The 20,803-nt window shown below is 48.8% G+C and overlaps 8 protein-coding genes across 8 annotated transcripts; 3 read left to right on the top strand and 5 right to left on the bottom strand.

The window, feature by feature from the left end:
• Window positions 1-326: 326 nt before the first annotated feature.
• N7457_008213 (fumarylacetoacetate hydrolase family protein) lies at window positions 327-1,402 on the top strand (the record flags this gene model as incomplete). The annotated part of the gene is made up of 4 exons (XM_057179256.1): window positions 327-603; window positions 667-803; window positions 874-1,243; window positions 1,296-1,402. 4 exons carry the CDS (start codon window positions 327-329, stop codon window positions 1,400-1,402), a joined length of 891 nt encoding a protein of 296 aa, XP_057027642.1.
• Window positions 1,403-2,369: 967 nt separating this feature from the next.
• N7457_008212 (putative monooxygenase) lies at window positions 2,370-4,633 on the top strand (the record flags this gene model as incomplete). The annotated part of the gene is made up of 8 exons (XM_057179255.1): window positions 2,370-2,453; window positions 2,506-2,632; window positions 2,691-2,816; window positions 2,896-3,124; window positions 3,185-3,325; window positions 3,381-3,449; window positions 3,504-3,677; window positions 3,745-4,633. 8 exons carry the CDS (start codon window positions 2,370-2,372, stop codon window positions 4,631-4,633), a joined length of 1,839 nt encoding a protein of 612 aa, XP_057027641.1.
• A 974-nt stretch (window positions 4,634-5,607) lies between these two features.
• On the bottom strand, window positions 5,608-6,685 carry N7457_008211 (uncharacterized protein; the record flags this gene model as incomplete). The annotated part of the gene is made up of 2 exons (XM_057179254.1): window positions 5,608-6,152; window positions 6,208-6,685. The coding sequence occupies 2 exons, from the start codon at window positions 6,683-6,685 to the stop codon at window positions 5,608-5,610; spliced, it is 1,023 nt and encodes a 340-aa protein (XP_057027640.1).
• Window positions 6,686-7,397: 712 nt separating this feature from the next.
• Window positions 7,398-8,640, top strand: N7457_008210 (fungal specific transcription factor domain-containing protein; the record flags this gene model as incomplete). The annotated part of the gene is made up of 2 exons (XM_057179253.1): window positions 7,398-7,431; window positions 7,616-8,640. 2 exons carry the CDS (start codon window positions 7,398-7,400, stop codon window positions 8,638-8,640), a joined length of 1,059 nt encoding a protein of 352 aa, XP_057027639.1.
• Window positions 8,641-8,991: 351 nt separating this feature from the next.
• N7457_008209 (Zn(II)2Cys6 transcription factor) lies at window positions 8,992-11,121 on the bottom strand (the record flags this gene model as incomplete). The annotated part of the gene is made up of 5 exons (XM_057179252.1): window positions 8,992-9,370; window positions 9,447-10,325; window positions 10,378-10,705; window positions 10,761-10,966; window positions 11,021-11,121. The coding sequence occupies 5 exons, from the start codon at window positions 11,119-11,121 to the stop codon at window positions 8,992-8,994; spliced, it is 1,893 nt and encodes a 630-aa protein (XP_057027638.1).
• Window positions 11,122-11,885: 764 nt separating this feature from the next.
• pan2n2 (poly(A)-specific ribonuclease) lies at window positions 11,886-15,573 on the bottom strand (the record flags this gene model as incomplete). The annotated part of the gene is made up of 4 exons (XM_057179251.1): window positions 11,886-12,855; window positions 12,920-14,038; window positions 14,090-15,378; window positions 15,445-15,573. 4 exons carry the CDS (start codon window positions 15,571-15,573, stop codon window positions 11,886-11,888), a joined length of 3,507 nt encoding a protein of 1,168 aa, XP_057027637.1.
• Window positions 15,574-16,413: 840 nt separating this feature from the next.
• N7457_008207 (uncharacterized protein) lies at window positions 16,414-19,024 on the bottom strand (the record flags this gene model as incomplete). Its single annotated transcript, XM_057179250.1, has 9 exons — window positions 16,414-16,982; window positions 17,079-17,259; window positions 17,320-17,504; window positions 17,548-17,696; window positions 17,748-17,872; window positions 17,927-18,474; window positions 18,537-18,757; window positions 18,810-18,929; window positions 18,990-19,024. The coding sequence occupies 9 exons, from the start codon at window positions 19,022-19,024 to the stop codon at window positions 16,414-16,416; spliced, it is 2,133 nt and encodes a 710-aa protein (XP_057027636.1).
• A 191-nt stretch (window positions 19,025-19,215) lies between these two features.
• On the bottom strand, window positions 19,216-20,193 carry N7457_008206 (type 1 glutamine amidotransferase; the record flags this gene model as incomplete). The annotated part of the gene is made up of 1 exon (XM_057179249.1): window positions 19,216-20,193. One exon carries the CDS (start codon window positions 20,191-20,193, stop codon window positions 19,216-19,218), a length of 978 nt encoding a protein of 325 aa, XP_057027635.1.
• Between the last annotated feature and the right edge of the window lie 610 nt (window positions 20,194-20,803).

Genomic DNA, 20,803 nt, shown 5'->3' with positions numbered 1-20,803 from the left:
TCCTTGACGCAGACAGCTGTCCAGTGAGGTCGAAGTGGCCGTGGCGGGAGAACTAGATCTGCCGCCTCCCGGCCGAGATAGGGGCGCCAACGACAATCGCGGCGACTTGGACAATGAGTTTTCCCTCGCAGCCGGGATTCGCGATGGGTCCGCAGGTTTTTATTACATGGCGGCGGAACTGATGGAAAAGGTGTGATCGGCCGAGCACAGCGGCTGGTTACTTAAATCGGAACCTGACCTAGGTCTGGACTCTCTACCAGCCAGACCCGTTACTTCCTTGAAACATCTAATCTTATCCAAGATATATATCATCCAATCTGTCAACAATGTCTGTTGCTTGGGAGCGTTTGATTCGATTTGTCGCCACAGATGGCCGCACATTGCTCGGTGAGCCGGTGATGCCATCGCCAGACTTCGATTTGGGAGATACTACTGAGGAAACTCGTCTCCAAGCTAAAGTGATCACCGGCTCCGATATTTATGACACCACTGGTGAAACGAGAGTGACAGATGAGATTGTGACTGTATCCAAGCTTCTTGGGCCTTTGACCCCTCAAGATATTCCTATTCTGCGTTGCGTTGGACTGAACTACCTCACTCATAGTAAGTGCTCAACAGAACAAAGCTTGTATCATAACAATTCCAGACTGACAGCAAACCCAATAGTCCGCGAGACTGGCCGTTCTACTCCACCCACACCATCTATCTTCTTTAAGCCCAATACGACAGTCACTGATCACAACGTTAATGTGAAGATCCCTAAGATCGCCCAAGATGAGCAGGCCGATTATGAAGGAGAATTAGTAAGCTCATAATCCATGGAGTAGTCCTTCCCCAATCAACTAGCTTGTGCTAATCATCTATGAACTATAGTGTCTTGTGATTGGCAAAGATGCTAAGGACGTTAGCGAGGCCGATGCCCTGAACTATGTAGCTGCCTATACGGTCGGTAACGACGTTTCATCCCGTAAACTACAGATCGACCGTGCTATTGCCGGTCCGGTTCCTCAGTGGGGATTCTCCAAGGGATTCGATACATTCGCACCCCTGGGCCCCTGTCTGGTCCGCAGGGATCTGATCAAGGACCCCAATGAGCTGCACTTACAGACTAAGATTGACGGAGAGCTTCGCCAGGATGCTCTACTTTCGGATTTGGTGTTTGGCTGTGCCGCTCTCGTCTCTTATCTGTCCACGGGCACTACCCTGCAGAAGGGCAGTGTTATCATGACAGGTACTCCTGGAGGTATGTCTATTGTACGTCATGAAGAGAAGATCATTGTACTGACATGCTTTAGGCGTTGGAAACGGCCTTAAGCCTCCTCAATTTATCAAGCCTGGTACTCAGATGAACATCAGTGTGTCGCAGATCGGTACTTTGAAGAATGGAGTTGAATTTGTTTGAGGCAGGAGAAGGTCAAAATGTGCATTTAATTTCACTAAACTACTAGGGAACCAATTTTTCGAACCTCATGACTTTTTCATTTAGACAGTTTCCATGATTAGCCTTGTACTGTTCAAGCTAGAAAAAGCGACCTTTTGTGAAGAGTTAATGGATTTATCTTGTTTGTAGATTCCGTTTCCTAAAGCAAGTTAAACTCACCCATTCATTTAGAAAAACCCTTCTGTACCACTGCTATATCTATATAATTGACTACAGAATAGTTATTCGAAATTTGACAACCTCGAAATCGGGGGCAATTTTGCTCGTCGGGCCTGGAAAGCAGGGGCTCAAACCCCATTTGGTAGCAGGAGATAATGAGCATATACCTATATCTATTGGACTTATTTATCTAACAGGAAGAATGATCATATTACCCAGAAACCATGGAATGAAATGTATTGCCCCAATTTTGTACTTGGGTGGCTTGGGTGGACTGTCTATACTGGTTACGACTCGTGTCCAATAGTCACAAACGAGATAGTTCTCAGATGTGCCAATGTTCAAGATGATTGTGATTGTAGAGTCACATTTTCCCCACAGATGCACTCAATAAAGACCAACCCCAAGATTGTGTTGATCAATTACGCCTTGAACGGTCTCCCCTGTTGGGGCAGCGGCGATCTTCGTGTGGGGGCCGTCGGCCGAACTAGATATCGCGCAGAGACTCGCACTAAGCCAACTGTGCGCGCGGGATAATTCACGACGCTATGTTCTCCGTCTAGGAGCTCTGGTGGATATGTGTCGGATTGAAGCATCCGAAGATGCTGTTCATAATGTCTGGTTCTGCTTTCATCGTATGAGGCCTTCGCTCTGTATATATTGACTTTAATTGATCACGTTACTGAGATCTCGATTTCTCGTTAGTCTCTTCAAGTCCTTCTCTTGAATCAGTCGGTCGTCATCATCTGTAACTTGGGCGTGCGCGATAATGGAAACCACAGACGTTCTCATCGTCGGAGCCGGGCCTAGCGGCCTCGTCCTGGGAGCCCTTTTGGGGCGCATGGGGGTGAAGGTCAGCTTGCCAAATGCTCGTAATTGCGACAAAAGTTGACACTGGAGGTTAGGTTGTCATTCTTGAGAAAGATTTGGAAGTCTGTGAGGACCCTCGTGGCATCGTGGTCAATGGCGATGCGATCCGAATTTCATACCAGGTCGGAATTGGGGAAGGATTGACCCAAAGGATTGGTAGTGGTGAGTGTACAGACAATTGTGAAGATAGCTCAGACTCTAACGGTGCTGCTTCCTTCAGATATGGGCGCACTCAATTTCCATGGGGGAGATTTCCGCAAGCGACCTTTCATGATTTTCGACTTGATGCCCGACTGGGCGGAGCAATCGCTTTCTCAGAATGTCACCCAGTTCCAACCAAACTATGGTCAGTGCGATGACCACATTCCAAGGAAGATTGGGACTTGCTGCGCCTCCGTATGATAGTTCGCTGACAACCTTCACAGAACGCGAGATTCGAGCACTTCTCAAGACCGTTCCGGCTTGCGATCTCCGCGTTGGCTGCGAAGTTCTCAGTCGCACAGAGAACGAGGATCACACAATCATCGAATACCACACTACCGACGGCGCGATTCAAACCATTCGAACATCTTGGCTAGTGGGTGCTGATGGAAAGCGCGGTATTGAGAGAAAGCGGTTCCTTGAACCGGAAGGAATCAAACAGGTGGATGCCGTGTAAGTTGGATGATGTCGAGCACATGATTGGGAAAATACTCTGACACTGCGATGCAAAAGTTGGCCATACGTTGGCACTTGGATCGCAATCAACCTGGAGGTTGATCTGCCCACTCCGAAGACGCACCCGGACTTCCCTCTGTGGAAATTAGGATATACGCCAGAACAGGTGCATAGCAAGTTCTGGCCCAAAGGTTTCCAGTGAGTTGCCCTGTTGATCAGAAATCTCCTCGCCCATGCGCTAATAATTGAAAAGCTTCTGTAATGATCCTCGTCGACCCGCAGTCAGCGGAAGATTTGGACCCAAAGGCGCCCGGTTCTGGAGGTAAGCATCGTTCAACCAGGTAGTATGGACTTTGCAAAGCTAATCGATTATCAGACACGAGTACTCTATTGGAAACGAGCAGGAGCCAGAGGACTGTGAGCAAGACTTCTGGAATCAGTTTGGACCTTGGATGGATCTTCCAGGTGCTCAATTCTCGTCAGAACTGAAAGGAGTGACCGTCTCATACCCAAGAGGTTGTATCAAGGTACTTCGCTGCCGTCCCTTCAGGTAAGCCTAGCCGTTCCCCAGATGGGGTCCCATGAGAAGCAACATACTAATTAGATTTGATCTTCAGATTTGCGACCAAGGTCGTCAACCGATGGTACTGCCGCCAAACCATGCTCATCGGCGACGCCGCCCACGTCTTCCCTCCCTTCGGCGGACAAGGAATCGCAACTGGTATTCGAGACGCCCAAGGCCTCGGCTGGCGTCTATCTATGATGATTCGTCTCGGGGTAGCGGGCGCATGCCGCGAACGTATCTTACAAGGCTGGAGCCAAGAGCGCCGTCATGCCTGGGAAGCCGCTACACTGTCTACCAAGCTCAACGGCTCCATCGCCAATATGGGTTTCGGGTGGCGTGAAAGTCTGTACAGATTCTGCATGCGTGTGCTCTGGTTCCTACCAGGTGGCGCCAAGATGCGCACTCGTCGGGCGTTCAAGGATAAATTGATCTACAACTCCACAACTTGCCCTGATGGATTCTTCTTACAATCTGCGGGTGGTGGTCAAAAGATCGCACAGGTCTGGGTACAGCAACCAGGGAAAGACCTGCCCCAGCTGTCTGATGAGGTAATTTTGCGAGACCGGTCTCGCATCGCTGTCTTGGTGTTGGTCAAGAAAGCTTCAGACTTTGATCCTCTAGCCGTGGAATCCGCAATTGAGGACCTGAAAGTGCCCGGTCATCTGCTGGGCGCAGAAAATATTACCTACGTCAACTTGACAGGGACTGGTCTAGCGAGCAAGAATGGGGTGACCGCATGGAGCACTTGTTCAAAGGAAACTTTAGAACAAGTAGACATTACCCCTGTCCATGAGTACAACAAAGATGCCCTCGAAAAGCGCGTACCATCTTCCGCCAAATACGTTATCCTGCGCCCTGACTTCTTCATTCACTCAGTTGCATCTGACCTTGGCAGATTGAAGGGCAATCTGCAGCAAGTGAAGGAATACTTCGGGGTTTGAGCCGTGACAATATCGCATCTCAAGCCCCAGTTACACATATTTCGTTGTTGACTGGGCTGGCGTATTCGTGACTATTCTGGATTTCATATGCATATTGTCTTTGCTATGCTTAGTTGCTTGCCATGTAAAAACTCTTTGTCTCCTGTTATTATTCCTTGTCTTTGGTTGTTGAGCGTGTTGGGAATAGTCCGTTCATATTTGAAGCCGCAATTAACGTCATACATATCACATTCCTACTGTGACTATTCTCCTAAAATCCTGATAGTTTGACATGAACATATCTATATCCTAACCATATACTCTATAATGTATGTTACATGTAGTAAAACATTGATTTATCGTTATTCTCGCGATGAACGTGCGCGCTTCTCAACGGAGACCGACTCAGCGCCAGACTGCCATATGCAAAGGCCCTAAGCCACCATCCCCGGACCAAAGGGCCAATCCACCCCGAGGAGATAATTCAACGAGCCGTCGGCCTGAAATAATTGGTCTGGAGGCGACATGGGGAAAATGTGGGCGATTCGGAGTCTGCGGGGCAACTAGTTCCCCCGCCGAGCGCAAAGATGTGTCCACCCCGCAGGACTTCCAAGACAGACCTCCTTCTCTGACTCGAGACACCGGGTCTATCGACTTTTTTTTGAGGTTGCTGGCATCTTCTTTGGGGCATCCACGCGTTATTGTGGGTATCCTGGCTACGCCACTTGCTAGCTCCGGGGCTTGAATGCATAGCCAGCGTCAACTGGTGAATTGTGGGCTTCTACACATAATCCTGCAAGAGTAGAGTCTTCGGTTAAGGACTTGGACTGAATATGAATGGATATTATCAAATCTGCATCTCGCAAGCGTAGATCTGCTACTGACTGGTGTGTTATAACATGACTGTGGGAGAAATACACGCTCGAAAATGTGGAATATATTGCAATTTTTCACTCTAAGCTGCATACTCATGCTCCGTAACTTCACCAATGTTCCTACTGCGCGACACCAGTTGCAGGCCTGATTGGACCCCAAATGTACATAGAAGCCGCTCCTTCACTCTCAAATCTCCCCGTGGGATTATCCTCATTCACCACATCACCATCAGCATAGTGCTCAATGCTATAACCACTGGGATCCTGCCAGTAATCAAAGATCTGTGAGCCAAGGATATGGCGTCCCACACCCCACACAAGCTTATGCCCCTTGCTGAGGAGGTATTCGTGTCCCAGAAGCTGAGTATCAAAGTCCTCCACTTCAAATGAGGTATGGTGAACGCGGTAGTCTACTGGATAAGTCGCGGGCACCCGATTGAGGAACAGCGTGTGGTGATCGGTGTAAAGGGAGCCGTGATCAAGGTGCATGAATGTTAAAGTATCAATTTCTTGCCCGTCGATCTGCTCGTACAGGATATCAGATGGGACAAAGTTGAAGTTGCTAGTGTAAAAGTCGATATCCTCGTCGAACTTCTTGGTCATGTAGCCGTAGTGGCCGAGCTTGTGTATCATGGCAGGTCCGAGTTTGAACCGCTGGAATTCTCCTATGGAACAGGCGTTAGTTTCGAGGGGTTTTAGGAGATATGAGACGGAACACACCCTTTCGCTCTTTCTTCAATGTTGTGTTATACCCTCCCTTGGAAACTTCAATTTGGCTGACCGGCGCTTCAGGCTTAGGTCGATCCTGCTGCCCCCAAAGAACGTGGATATCAGCGCCGGAGGGCGATGGAATAGTCACGATTTTGCCGCCACCAGGGCGCTTGTGGTCACTGATAAGACACGCTCCGGGGAGAGCAGCACTCTTTGTAAAGTCGGCCTCGGTTTTGGCGATGAAAGTGGCGCCCTTGAAGCCTTCGTCGTTGGCGTCACCAAGGAGGGCAACGTAGGCGATGGTATCTTGGCCCCAACCACGATAGCAAATGGCGGAATCTGTTTTCTCGACGATCTCAAAGCCAAAATCGACAGCGAAGGTATTGAACTTCTCTAGATCGGGATGCGAAAATAATACATGGCTGAGTCGCTCCAGTTGGATCTTCTCGGGGTTGTTTGAGACCGGGGGGATGCGACCTGGAGGCATTTTAGGATTCTCAATAGATTGTGAAGTAAATCAATATTCTTGATGCAAAGGACTCAGAGCAAATACGAAGGCTCACAGACTATATAACTCTACATTGAGATATGACCGGGTGCAATGGCCCGCATTGTCGCCGAAGCGGAGGATCTTGTTCAGCCGCCGGGGGGGACGAGGATTTTGTCACGCAACTGGATTGTAAAGAGTTTTTGAGGATTCTATGTTTTATTCTCTTTCATTGCATATGTAAACCGACTGCTTCCAGGCCCTGGTTTTTTAAAAAAAAGAAAATGCCGCTTAAGATGAACCCCGGAATTGTTCCGCGCTCAACTACTTCAGGTACCTCTCACTGTGAACATCCCTCCTAACAACATTTGAACGCAAAAATGTCACAGATCACGAAGTGCAAAAGAGCTGAGCAAGCATGTTGTCTCTGTCAAACTAGAAAAATACGATGTGATCGAAAGCGCGACGATGCGACGTGTTCGGCGTGTTCATCCCGAGGGCTACAATGCATGAGGTCGACGAAGAATAAAAGGTCCGTATGCGAGATAGTAGCTCAGGTTCAATTGCAAAGCTAACTTCTCATTTTAGAAGAAGAAAGAGAGACTTGCTTCTCGCGAATAGCGATTCTGGGTCAGATAATCTCTGGAGTCCTTACTGCCCCGACACGCCTTCCACTGCCAGTGAAGACCATGTCTCCCCCGGATGCGACCTGATGAATTTCGACTTCGGAGAATTGAAGAAAAGCCGTAAGAGTGCTATTTTGCCATGCGAACCGATTCCGCATAGTGATTGACACTTCATGTCCAGATATCCAGCAGTCATACCCTCTACACTTACCAGGCGGCCCCGACACTTTCCTTAAACCGACAACTCCCAATATCTCCAAGGAATGCACTACAAGCAGCACCCTAAAAGGTAGCAATCAACTAGGCGCCGAAGAGCTCGAATTCCTGACCAAAAAAGGCGCCTTCATACTACCGCCACGTCCCTTCCAACTCGCGCTGGTTCGCTCATACATCAATTACATCCACCCCCGGGTCCCATTCGTCAATATCGGAGAGTTACTACACACCATATCAGCGGAAACCCAAGCCCAGGATATCAGCATCCTACTCCTCCAAGCGATATTTTTCGCTGGATCAGTCTTCACCACCCCCGCGGACCTGAGCGCAGCGGGCTACAAAAGCAAATCCGCTGTATGTGGGGAACTCTTTGCCCGAGCGCGCTGTTTGTTCGATTTAGATTACGAGCAAGATCGTCTGATAGTCATCAAGTCACTTGTGCTACTATCATTCCGGAAGGAAAAGGACACAGATAAGGATCCTCGGCATTGGATGAACATAGCCGTGTCCCTGGCTTACACAGCTGGCTTGCATCGCTTTCCCGATCCCAGGGTCTCGGTTGGAATGCAGCGCGATCGCGCGCGGACATGGTGGAGTCTCTTTTGCCTAGACAGGTTCTTGTCATTGAGTATGAAACGCGCCGGGATCATCGACGACGAAGCGTTTGAAACACCGATTTTGACAATGAGTGATTTCGAGTTTCCATCATATACACCCGGAGAAGTCGATGCGTTGAACACTTCTGAGATTATGCAAGATGTTGAGGTTCAGAAACGGCTCGCTTTGATTTTTATAGAGAATACGAAGCTGAGTCTTTGTGTGAGTCGGGTGCTCAATGCGTTGGAGTTTCCTCGTGGGCTTTGTGCTGGTCCTTTCATGGAAACACCTGCGACAAGTCGGTCGTCGGAAGGATTCGGCACATTATCCAACTTTTATTGCATACAGGAACTTGAAACTTGGGTGGCCAACCTTCCGGCTACTATAACAGAGCTGCCGTTGTTTTACACGCTGTCGAGCGAGGCGAACAAGGTGCTACGCTCGCATTATTGTGCATTGCGAACGTTACATCTTGCGGCGTCGACTCTTATTTACCGGTCTTTAGAAGCCCAATGATGGGCTTTGAAATGTATATAATTTAATATCCAGCCTTTGTCAGATCACCGATCCCTCCAGTTTCACTGTTGTCGGGGGATTATAAAAGTTCATTCAATATCCACGGATGGCATTTTGTCTTGGAAAATTATTGATAACTTAAAAGGAACGTGACATCTACTTTCTCCGAATCTCTTCTGTAAGGATTGAATGCCTTCCTAGAATGCGATATTAAGGAGACAAGCTTGCCAACATCAACAAAGGACCAACTACGGGGTGGAAGACCTTGAAGTGAATCTAAATAGGATGAAAGTTAGCTATTGTATCGTCAGATGGGGATCAGAGCTGTGTGTGCTGTGCAGGCTACCCAGATCACCCGAAGTCCATCGAGATAAAACGTCGCTTACCTCTGAGCACTCGTGCAATCGGCCACCAAGGCGTAAAGCTTTCCAAAGACAATCTCAACTTCTCAAGACTGATTGTTGCTGGAGAACTGAAGCTTGAAACCGACTCATCTAGCCCGGACATACCGTACAGTTTCAGTCCGCAGTAAGCATGCCATAGCGCACAGCTAATTACTGGGTCCGCATACGCAGAATAGCTGAACTGCCAATGATCAAAGAGAGAGGCAATCTTCCGTGCGAATCCAATGCTGTCTTTCCAGCTTTTCAGGGTCGTTAGTGTTGAGTCCGAAGAAACGCCCATGCCTGTTACAAGCTGTCGGGTAGGTTCGTGTAAGATAAGCCGGGCACTGGTTATTTGTTCAGTCAGCAGGTGATATACCAAATAAAAGAAAAAAGAATATCATGGGACGAGAGTAAACCCACGTATTCAACATAATATTAGTCTCGAGCCGTAATCTGTGAGCATGTTCCTCTTCCATAAGACGCTTAGTCGGACTGAAGAAACATTCCGGGAAAACGAGATGAAGGGACGAGAGAATGTGGTTCAGACTATCTGCCCGAGCGATTTCCTCCGGGCATAACTTTGCATTGAGACGCTGTTGACATTCCGAAACCGCTCTCAGTAGAGAAACCGCATAGATATGGGTATTGAATCCATCCCCGGTATCCTGTAGATTCGGCGCCACAATCGAAGACCAGGACTTGACCGGATCCATTTCCGGAATCACTGGTACTATCGGCCCTAAAGCGTCGGCTGTGAAGTTCTGAACAGTAGTTGATACCAAAGCTGTTCCTATCATGCGACAATCGATTCCAAAGGGCGTGACCGTCGCGACATTAACCGTGCAGTCTAATTTCCAGACTGTCCACCACACGAACCGTCGCTCCTCCTTTTCAGGATCGGTGAATTCTCCTAATGAATCGAGACTGTCTACCTCGTGTAACCGCGCAGCTAATGCTAGACTCATCGCCTCTCGCACGAGTAGCCATGCCCGGCGAGTAGGTGCTGATGTGTAGTCGTATAATGCCAGGAGACACGCGGTTTTCACGTCGTTCAGTTCCACTGGTCGATTTCGATCCACCTCCTGGCGGAATCTTTTATAGGCCGCGTTGAAGTATTCTTCTGGTCTATTTGCGGCACTTGAGTCGGCATGGCAGCCGATGCCGGCAAACCGGGAAGATACTGCAAACATGGAATATAACAGGGCGGGTGGGATTATATTGGCTGAGAGCTCGTCATATAATAAGGTCTTTCGAAACATTGGGAAGGCGGGTTGGATGTGCTCAAAGTAGAGGTGCAATCTGCTTTTTGATTAGCTTAGTTGTGCGGCTTGAGGCCCATGTTGGTTCGTACAGAGTATCCTTTTCCTCATCGTTCGATGTGCGGACGACAGCATGTTCTATGATATGGCCAATCCGACTTTCGTTCGAAACATGCAAACTCGGAGGCGACTCTTGATACACTGGTGGTGTGACGGCTGAAAGAAGGTTGTCTGTTTGTTGAGTATAATCGTGTGCATCTCCATTGGTATCGGGCGGGCTATGAGATGGAAGCTCTGTACATAAAGAGCCCCATGCGTCTCCTTCGAATAGTGTTGTATAGTTCTGTCTTGGTGGAGAATATGGCAGGGCTGGTGTATTGGCTCCTCCAACTAGGCTTTGTAGGGTGTCTTCTAGGTGCCCTGAAGAAGGAAGGTCAGTCAAGGCACCATGCCAATATGGCAGCGATTCACTTACGGACTTTGTCAAGCAGGAGGGTTGTTCGAGACTGAATGGAGCCCTTCGCGGGGCCTGGTCGACGCCTGGGCTGTCCATATTGGCAATCCAGTCCACTCGCACGACATCTTGAGCAACTTGGTTGTTTCCGATCACCTGGCAGGACAATAAGGTAAGTCTTGAGCAAAGGTCTCCCTCCTATCTTCTGCTCACATTTTCTTTTCAGCCTGTAATATGAGAACGTTAATACCGTGCAGGTTTCTAGACTGGGGTCTCCATACCTCTTGCAGCTGCTGCAGACCTGCGACGCAGTGCCTGCACTCCGTTCCACCGGGGCCGGTGCGCTAGGAGCTTGCGTGTGTTCTTCCGAGGCCGGACTCATGGTCAAAGAGTTTTTTAATGAATAGCGTTAATGCTCCAAGAATGCGCCTAAGTTGCCCCGCGGAAGATTCGCATCTAGATACTCCGCTCCGATAGCTCTCCCTCAGACGCAGTGGCCAATTAGAAGACTCGCAGATTGAGGCAGAATGGGGGCCGTTTCGGGGGTTTGCCGAGGTAATACCCCAGCTACCCCAGCATCTCGGTCTTTAAAGCTGTATTTCTGCCAGTTTCATTGTGATCAATGTCCTTCAATACATTGTGTATGCTTTGTGGCAATAATACCTGTGAAAATGCCTATCTTTGGACGCAAGCGCGTGGTCAATATTCCTCCCGACTCAAGATAAACACTCGTAATACGCGTAGCCCAACATCGTGAGACAATGCTTATCTCAGTAAAGCACTACAGATGACCAACCTGCCCATTACAATTCATTCTACTCCGACCCCGTAATGCTGCCAAGTGGAACCACTGAAATTCTGCCAGAAAGATTGAGGAAGATGTGGAATTTATTGATTGGGATGAATGCTCCAGTGATGAACATTCTATGTTCAGAGACTCCAAAACCTGAGTTCGTCCAACAGATGGAGACTACCCAGGGAGTATCTAGGCATCTAATCTAAAAATCTGCACATTCCGTATGCAGACACATGCAGAGTATATCACTTATGGCGCTTCAGGTGCTGTGCTTCTTCCCGAGATGCAGAACACCAAAAGAACCAAAGGGGATAAGGATAAAATATGGATGGAAGGTTTCAAATCTCTATCTATCTTAGTGGACTACCACCAAAGAAATCCCCCGCACCAGGCCCAGAGAAGCTTCCATTGCTCGGGGTCAATGCAATTGATCGCCGGAAAGCCTGTCGAGGGGTGGCAGGGGCGCTGGGAGGCCCAGACATGGGGGCCGAAGTGGTTGCAATTGGCAACACGGAGCGAACATCAGGGGTGCTAGGGGTATTGCGACCGCTATCATTGTGCATGGTGATAGCGGTGCCAGGGCGGGAGAGGACGGTGGCGGTGCCTCCATTCTTGGGAGGCGGGCGGAATCCAAGTTTTGATCCTTCGCGGAAGATCTCTTCGAGCATTTGCGCGACAATGCCCGCATCCTCGTATTCCTGGAATTTTTTCCAGAGACGCAAAGCCATACGAGCATCCTCAATAGAATCATGGCCTTGCAGGGTCTCAGGCATGGGCTCCTCTTGGATGTATTCCTTGAAGACGGCCCAGGCCAGGTATCGGAGACTCAGCCGGCGGTTCTTCCCAGGGTGGAAGAAGAGATATTGTGTGTCTACAGTCTGTGCCTTGGGTACTTGGATATTGATCTTGCGGAAATCGGAGGCAAGACCGTGACCAACAAATACACAGCCGAGGTTGAGAAGCAGCCAGAGCTTCTTGTAGGCCGCCTTGAGCGGAACAAGGTTGTGCTCACTGGTTCGGGGATCTAGATCGCCAGGCTTGATGCCAGAATACTGGGTGACATAGTCCACAATTGGCTCACGGATGGTGATATAGTCATCGATGAAGGGGACTCCTTCGTGAACACCGAAGCCCCGTAAGACGGAGACACGAGCCAACCCACTCTTATTGGGGCGAACCATTTCTTGTGATCCGTCTGCCTTGACGTCAATCTCAGCCTTTTCAAGATCAACAAACTCAGTATCCAATGCAACGGGTGTCCCAGGCTGTGGGTTTTCTTCCTCGGTGAGAGTTTGACAAGATTCAACCTGACGACCGCCACTATGAGAAAATCGTTGTTAGTAACTTCATTCAAACAGCAATCTGAGTTCACTAGAGTACTCACTTCAAAGACCACTCTCGGAATAACAGCGTCTTGTCCAGAAGGTTCTTCCAAGAGTCATCTATGACATGGCGTGGATCTCTCAGTTGGTAAGAGAGAACACAAGGTTGCTTCCAAGGCTGTGTGAATCGAAGTGCTTCATCTCTCTCGACTTCGGTGACCAAAAAGTCATTAAACAGATGCCATTTGCCTGGCCCTTCGAACTCAGCTTTTGAGATAGAGACATTGACAAAAGAGACCAAATGTGGCTTTTGGTGTTCCGGAATATCAATCTCCGCGACCAAGCCAACCAGATCATACACCATGAGACCAGGTAATTGGTTCTGAATGCGGATCTGAAGATCATCACCCTCGAAGCACATCACCTGTCCGTTCCTATCAACCACAATACCGACGGCATCAGGAAGCCACCCAGGGACTGCCCAAAGACGACGGCAGAGAGGATTGGTAAGAGCGGCATTGAGCACAAGGATCAATGGCATCCGATGAATGGTCTTGCGTATCGTCACTTGCTGATAGCGACGACAATGGTTGCACCATCCACGGTTTTGTGTTTCTCGCTCGATACTTGCACGGAGGATACTGGAGAAGCGGAACAGTGGGTTGCGTCGTGCATGTTTGATATCGATATTAGGGTAAATGAGTTCATTGGCCAGTGAGTTACCAGGACGCACAATTTCGTTCTGACAGAACATGCACCTAATAGACTCTGACGCGATCGTGGCTAGGCGTTGATCGAGGTCTTCAGAACTAGGCTGAATCATCCGGAAGTCTTGCGCTACCTGAGTGAGGAAGAAGCGATTGACTGCTTGGATTGCAGTTGAAAGAGATTTGTTGGTGAGATTCTCTTCCAAGAGACCTAGGTTTGAGGCTTCTCGGAAGCTGCTGAATGTCTTGAGGAGGTTTGTGGCCTGACAATTTTGTCCGTTTGCTTTCTCAAGCATGTCAAATAGATATCCTAATTCACAGAGAAGACAATGCTCGAATATGCATGACCCGGCAGCGTGGTTAAGGGCTAGATTTCGGAAAAGCGGGATGAACTTGAAAAGTTGAAGGAGGGAATTGGTAAAGGAGTTGGCGATGTGAGTTTCCAACCCCGAGAATGAAGTCTTATTGTAGAATCTATAGAGGGTGTTAGTCACGCGTAAGAATTCAATCAGAAAAAAAGCATACCGGAAATCGAAGTCATCTACACCGAATCGGCTGTACTTGATCTCAACGTTGCTATATTTGAGCAGTGGATCGTCGTCACTCTCTCCGTTGATCTTCGCCCCTGCCAAAGCTTCTGCAGCACCAATTAAGCCATCTGACTTGCTAGACTCTCGAGCCTTTTCACTCAAAAACTTTGGTGCAATCAGAGCGGGCTCTGCTGTAGTGAGTGCGCGAGTGTTTTCCATTTGGTAGCGTCGATTCTTTTTCGGGTTTGGAGCATGGTGACCCATCTCTGCCGGGCGTAGATATGGCAACAGTGACTGATCGAACGGAGCAGGGGGACTGCCGATCTCAAAAAGTAGTTGACTTGGCCACGCGGAATGCAGACGTTCATGATAGTAAGGCATCCCTACCATATTCAGTGGAGAGTCAGCAGACCAGTCTACCGGAGTAGGCCGTGTGAGGACATCGGCAAACTCTGTCTCCTTGCTCATCTCATTGAAATGAATCTTGGTCGGAGAGCCCCATAGATGGATAGAGCATTCGGCATCATTTACAGCCAATGCTTCACCTGATGGTGATAGGTCAATGCCAAGCATGATCGAGACATTTGCCTGTCTCAAATTGACTGAGTTTGGGTTCATAACATCTATCACTTGGAGTTGACCTGTTTGTGAAGCCACGAAGCAAGTGGTGTGAAGTTTGGGATGCATGCGTACGTATGCCGCTCCAGCATGGAACGGAATCGGAGGCAACGGAGCCAGAGTTTTGAGATCATAGACATTGGCTAATGGATCCACGATTGGGGATCCCATCTGGCGGACGGAGAAGCCACATGTGACTAGTAGGTCATTCCGCGCATCCATATCATTGACGGCCGTTCCATGAGCCTTCCATGATTTGACGACACTGAAATCTGCCAGGCTCAGGGCATTTATTGATCCCGTGTCTGTCGCAGCGCAGAGATATCGACTCTTCTTCATCATCGTGTAGCCATGCTCAGTAGGCAACTTATCGACAATTATGCCCTTGTCAATGTCCACAGTGAACATAACTCGTTGACAGCCCGCGACGAGGATACGATTGGTCTGGGCTGTAAAGCTCATGCAACGAAGGTCAACCATTTCATCGTGGGCAAGATGCCACTGTGTTAAGCCCCGCCGTGTGATCATGTGCACACTTTTTCCAGATAACGAGATCACACCTCGTTCATGAAAAATGATTTGCTGAACTGCACCCTCAGATACTGGATGCGCTCGGACTGAGGTGTATCGTTGTAACTCCGGCCCGTAAAATGAAGATATCCTGCCCTGGCAAAACGAACATACTCGTCAGCGTCCTGTCCCCGACATCGCCGGGTCGACACCAACACTCACATATTCATTGCCTATCCATAAAAGTTCCATCATATCGTCAAATGCCGTTGCTGTTGCTACAGTAGGCATCCCATGCGCACTGGGCGGCGGCATTGGGATACGCGACAGCTCATCCCAATCGGCCTCCATGATTGCAGTAGCCTCGCTCTATTATAGGTTTTCTCTCGTATGTTCTGTGATGACAATGTCCCGCCTGGTAAGGCTTGGTGAAAATAGCTGGCTTTACCCACGTGGGACCACAGTGAGTGTGGGCATCGTTTGGAGTGAGGGACGCGATTGCGGGGAAGCTATCCGACGGTTTGGCGACGAGATTCGAACGCAAGGGTTGGTATGGAATCAAAAAAAATGCCAAACGTGAGGCAAGAAGATCGGCTCGACGTGCCTGACGCGACAAAGAAGGTACGGTCGGACTCCAACTGTGATGCATCTTGCCGACGAGGAACAGGAACGGTGAGTTGTTGGTAGGGTCACGTGATGGGGCACAAGCTGCAACGGCGGTCGTAGGGAACTCGACCATGAATTCATTTAGCACTTTGAAATCAGCGAATTCTGAGTAGAGATGATGGTTCAGGTCCAAGACCGTGTGGATTTACGACTAAAAAACTGGGTTTCATTGAGTTTCTGTAAGTAATGAGGAGTCAAAAGGAAAAGCGCTTAGCTATAAACAAGGCGTCTAGATAAACTAACGGCCGCAATCCAATGTTTTGTCACGCACAATATGATTGTCAAGATTGATCGTTGATTTTATTTCGGGAATATCAGATGCATATTGGACATAGAAACATCGCCTGCATCTGACCTTGCAGCGGTTTTTTTGACACTCTTTTCAACTTGATTGTCTAAATGTGGCTAAGTCTGTACGTAGCCATGTCGAACCCATTGACGTTCACACACGCACGTACAAGGAATTCGGGTATTTTCAAAGGGATTTCTTCTTCTCTTGTATTTCAGATCCTTGACCAGTTCAATCTATGGACCATTCAAAATTTTCTCGATTTCCAACCAGTCGATATAGTCAACTCCGGTCAACGGCAATGTTGGGTTATTAAAACTGGAATATATCCCTTCGGCTTCGCCCGAGAGATCCTGGTTCCAGTCTCCCTGCATATCAAACATGGCATCTTGACCATCCATATTTGACCATGGCTCCAGTAAACTGGTCTCGTCTCGATGATTTCTCTGAGCACTTGAGGCCACACCCATATTGACCGGGCCATCTGATGAACCCAACAACGGATGGACTCCTGGGTCCGATAACCTCGCTGCAAATGTATGTGCCTTGGCTTGAGGACCTGTGTCACTCGGTGAGGCAGTTGTATCAAAAACATGATTGGGCCAAACGTGCGAAAAGGATTGTGCGATATCCTGTAAGCGTCGCTCGGCAGCCAAATTGCCAGACTGTGATAAAAATTGGAGGACCTTGGATGCTTGGTCGAGTGCTGAGGGAGGCTGGTTGGGCGACTTGTCCAGAAATCCTACCATCACCAACACAAATGCAGCAGAGAATGTTGCATCAAGATCGAAGAAGCCATACCGAGCTGTTCGCACTACGTTAGCCATAGGTCTTTCTCAAACGCGTGAGAACCATCAAGACCGAATGCACTGACTCAAAACAGAGCACTTGGAAAACTCACGAATGGTTTGCTGACGTCGTAGCGAGTCAAGAATAGCGAGACTTCTGGTGGCCGCCTCATCACATGTATCGCAAAGACGGAGCAGTATACTCGGCGCTGGATCCGGCGGTCGCGATTGATGCCTCTGCGCGTCAAACCGAGCTCTTTGAAGTAGTATTGGCCGAGTACATAGGATGATAGCCTGGATGACGTTAGAATAACAACAGCACCAGTCATATATTGTGTTTGAGAACAGGCTCACTTGGAATAACATCAAATACAATGATGCACCTGTGCGAGTTACTAGCTGCAAAGGTCGATTGAAATCCAAAGTTAAGGATTTGGGGAATGAACGGCCAGTATCATGCAATTCTTGGAGGATTTGCTGGATCTTTTGCACCAATTCCAGTTGAGTTATTGACTTGTTGCCATATAAAGCTGTTGTGGCTACATCAGCATCGTGTGAAAATCCGAAATGCATTCAACTTACTAGACATGATATCATCAGTTACACGTGCAATGCGAACGTTGATGGCAAGGGCAACTGGAGACTGAAAGCCCATTGCGTTCCGCGGGAGTTCCGTGCACAGCTGTCGTTCATCGGCCCCTGCAGCCAGCCCCAGGCCGGAAGAAAGGCGTCTGGAAATATTAGTGGACTTTGAATACCCCGGGCTTTCCACAGAAGCTTACCTATCGAGCATGTATACTGTCCACCAGAGTCGTAACCTATGAGCACTCTGGGAAGGAAGACAGCGTTGATCGCTTTCGCGTAGATTGCATCCAAGAGCAATAGCAAGCCGCAGAGCAATTCCGATCTAATTTAGGTCAATAATGTTCTGCAAGAAGATCCTAGGTCTTGCATGGCATACATAGAGATAAGCATCATGTTTCCGGTCACACCACTGTAGGTATGTAGCAATCAGAGTCAAGATCTCCACAGCGACGACACCTTCCCCTCCCATGTGATGTAATGGGGGAAGGCGTCTCAAAGCTTCCGCGAACAAGTCCGCCCCCGGGGTTCGGGATATTGGATGTTTCACGTCCATTAGCCTTGCCATGGCCATGACCATGAGATATTCCGTAAACCACGAGGAACGCATCTGCTGTTTCCTCGTCTCTGGGTTTTGAAAGAGCAGCATGAGATCATCCGAGAAAGAGCGTGGATCGAAGAAATGCTGGCTTACCCCCAGATAGAAAAGGAATTGATCAAGCAAATGCTGCGATTCCTCCAAAGATGGAAAGGTCACACCGGTGACATTGTCGATCAGGTCTTTGACCGATGCCCATTGTGGTAGCCGATCTGCTCTATATTGGAACTCTGGGGAGTATTCATGGAAGTTAAGGTCATTCGAGTGCGATCTGTCAAGTAGGGACTTCACTTGAGACTCGAATGCAGGCCCGGAGGTTAGATCCGTTGCTACATACGGGTTAGCCTTTAATTGCGAGTGGAAGGCCAGAGAAACCAGAATAAGACTTTACCTGGACTGATCACAGGATCATTATCAGCATATGATAGCTCCTCCGTTGTCCGATTTCGGGGCTCGGGATTCCCAGATGTTGAATTTCGTTGCATAGATTGTTGGCCGAGGGTTCTATCCTGCGCTATCGAAGAAGGAAAGGAAGGGGATGGCCCTGCTGCAGCCTGCGGACCGAGTTGCTCCTCGTAAACTCGGATTTTTTCCAAAAGATGTTTTACTTGCCTATATGACAGTCAGTGTGACTGGCTAGAGACGACACGGCGCATTTACTCACGCTTCAGAGAACCGTCTGCGACCGGAATGTCCAAAGGTGCACTCCCAATCGTGTTTTACACAAGCCCGACAAGGCTTCTCGCCGGAACATTTTACTTTGCGTCTCCGACATGTCTCGCATCTGAGCAACTGTCATCATGCATGACCCCCAAGCTGGAGTTGCGGCACATTGTAGACTTACGCACTGGTAGATCGTGGATTTGGGCCTACCATCATTGGCGAGAAACCATATTCTGATATAGTCTTGATTTGATATTCTTAGTGCAATCCCAAAGCCCGTGAAACGATGCACTGTGTTATGACACGGGGGCTCATCCGATGAGGCGGGGCCTTTCGGAGCTCCAGACCGAAGGGCCCCGCAAATCACAGGCACAGGATCCAACGATTGGAGGGCATCACGACCATAGTCATTTCATATTATCGCCTGAAGCCTGATCTTCCCCTGCGAAAAACAAAAGAACCGTCTCTGCCGCTACTTTGGAGTCATCATCATCATCTTTTCCGGGCACAGTGGAACGCCTGATGTTTTCCAGATGCGAAGCGAGCAAGTCTGCAGACCAGTCGAACTGTTTGGCAAATTTATGGCATAACTCGGCAGTAGCAAATGCATCAAATTCGAAATGGCCTTGCAAGGTGAGAACGCGGCCTGGGTTATAGAGGCCCTGGATCGGACATTTCAGACTGCTTCCAAGATGAAGCCAGGGTTGAGGCAATGTCGTCCCTCTATTCTCTGAACACGACCTGCCTTCCGATGAAGAGATGACGGCATCGCCATGGATGACTTGAATACGAAATGGGTGTTCTGCAGTAAACCGGGCGAGAGGTGGGAACCTGGAAACAAAATCCGGGTTCAAGATGATGGGGTGTATGCCAATTTCATGGCCATTGGACGACGGTTCCACAGATATTTTAAAGGAGCATCCTTGAGAAATGTAGTCCCTTTCCCTTGCGAGTAGTATCTGGCCTATGATTTGATGACCAAAGCATGATCCAAATATCTTGACTAGAGGGTAGTCGGCATACACTCTCTCGATAAAGGATCGCAGACCCGGAATCCAGTGCAAATCGTCATACACTGCGGCTACAGCTCCAGTGACCAGGATCGCATCAATGGGTCCTGAGGAGCTGGGGAACGACGGTTCTGTGACGGACCAAGGGCAGACTCGCAACGATTCGCGATGTGGAAAGGAACCTCCGACGACGTCGAATGCGGTTACCTGAACAGCAAGTAACTCTCGTTGTGGTCGAGAATCACTTGCATTGATACGAGTCGCGGCAGCATTGAGAAGAGACTTGAACTGTGAGCTGTATAATCCTCTCTTGGCAAAAACAGGATAACAAGGAATATCTGTGTCAAGAACAGCAATATGTATGTGGCGGGTCATATTTGGTGACGCGAAAGACTGAGAATGAGCAACGGGCGAGCGCAAGATGAGGGTTGAAAAGAAAGGAGGATAAACTAGGGGGTTTCCTACGTCTCATTTCCTCGTATGTTATTCCTGTCGGGCGACATCCGAGCATGTCGGGCCAGATGACCGACAGTTAGGTAGCAAACCCTAGTGATGTGAGCTAACGGTTCCAACGTAATACACTATACAAGATGACTTCAACTTACTCGGATAGACAAGCAGACATCAATTCCAAAATAGCATTTATACGTGTGCCAACATCTGTCCGGACATGTAGTCTCATGCTGGGCAGCCAAACCACCAGCAACGGCAAATGGTGTTCCACCCGTACACTGATGGCTCACTTAGAAGTCACACGAATCTCTGCCATTGCCATTGAATATGGGCGGCATTTCTTCCCTAGCACAAAGTAACATGAGGAATATTCAGGACGTCACTACAACCATGCAGTGAGCATTCACTTTTTAGAATAGCAATTGGCCCAAGCCCCACGCTGAGCTGAGCCTCTTTCCCACCTTTTTGCCCCAAGCCTTACGTTAATATACAGGGCGTCACTCTACCTACATTGCAGTCAATTGAAAGGCCA

Source organism: Penicillium paradoxum (genome assembly GCF_028828445.1).
Source record: "Penicillium paradoxum strain IBT 22861 chromosome Unknown utg000007l_segment0_segment0, whole genome shotgun sequence".
In the NCBI taxonomy this organism is placed as follows: domain Eukaryota; kingdom Fungi; phylum Ascomycota; class Eurotiomycetes; order Eurotiales; family Aspergillaceae; genus Penicillium; species Penicillium paradoxum.
This window is presented reverse-complemented; position numbering and strand designations above follow the sequence as displayed.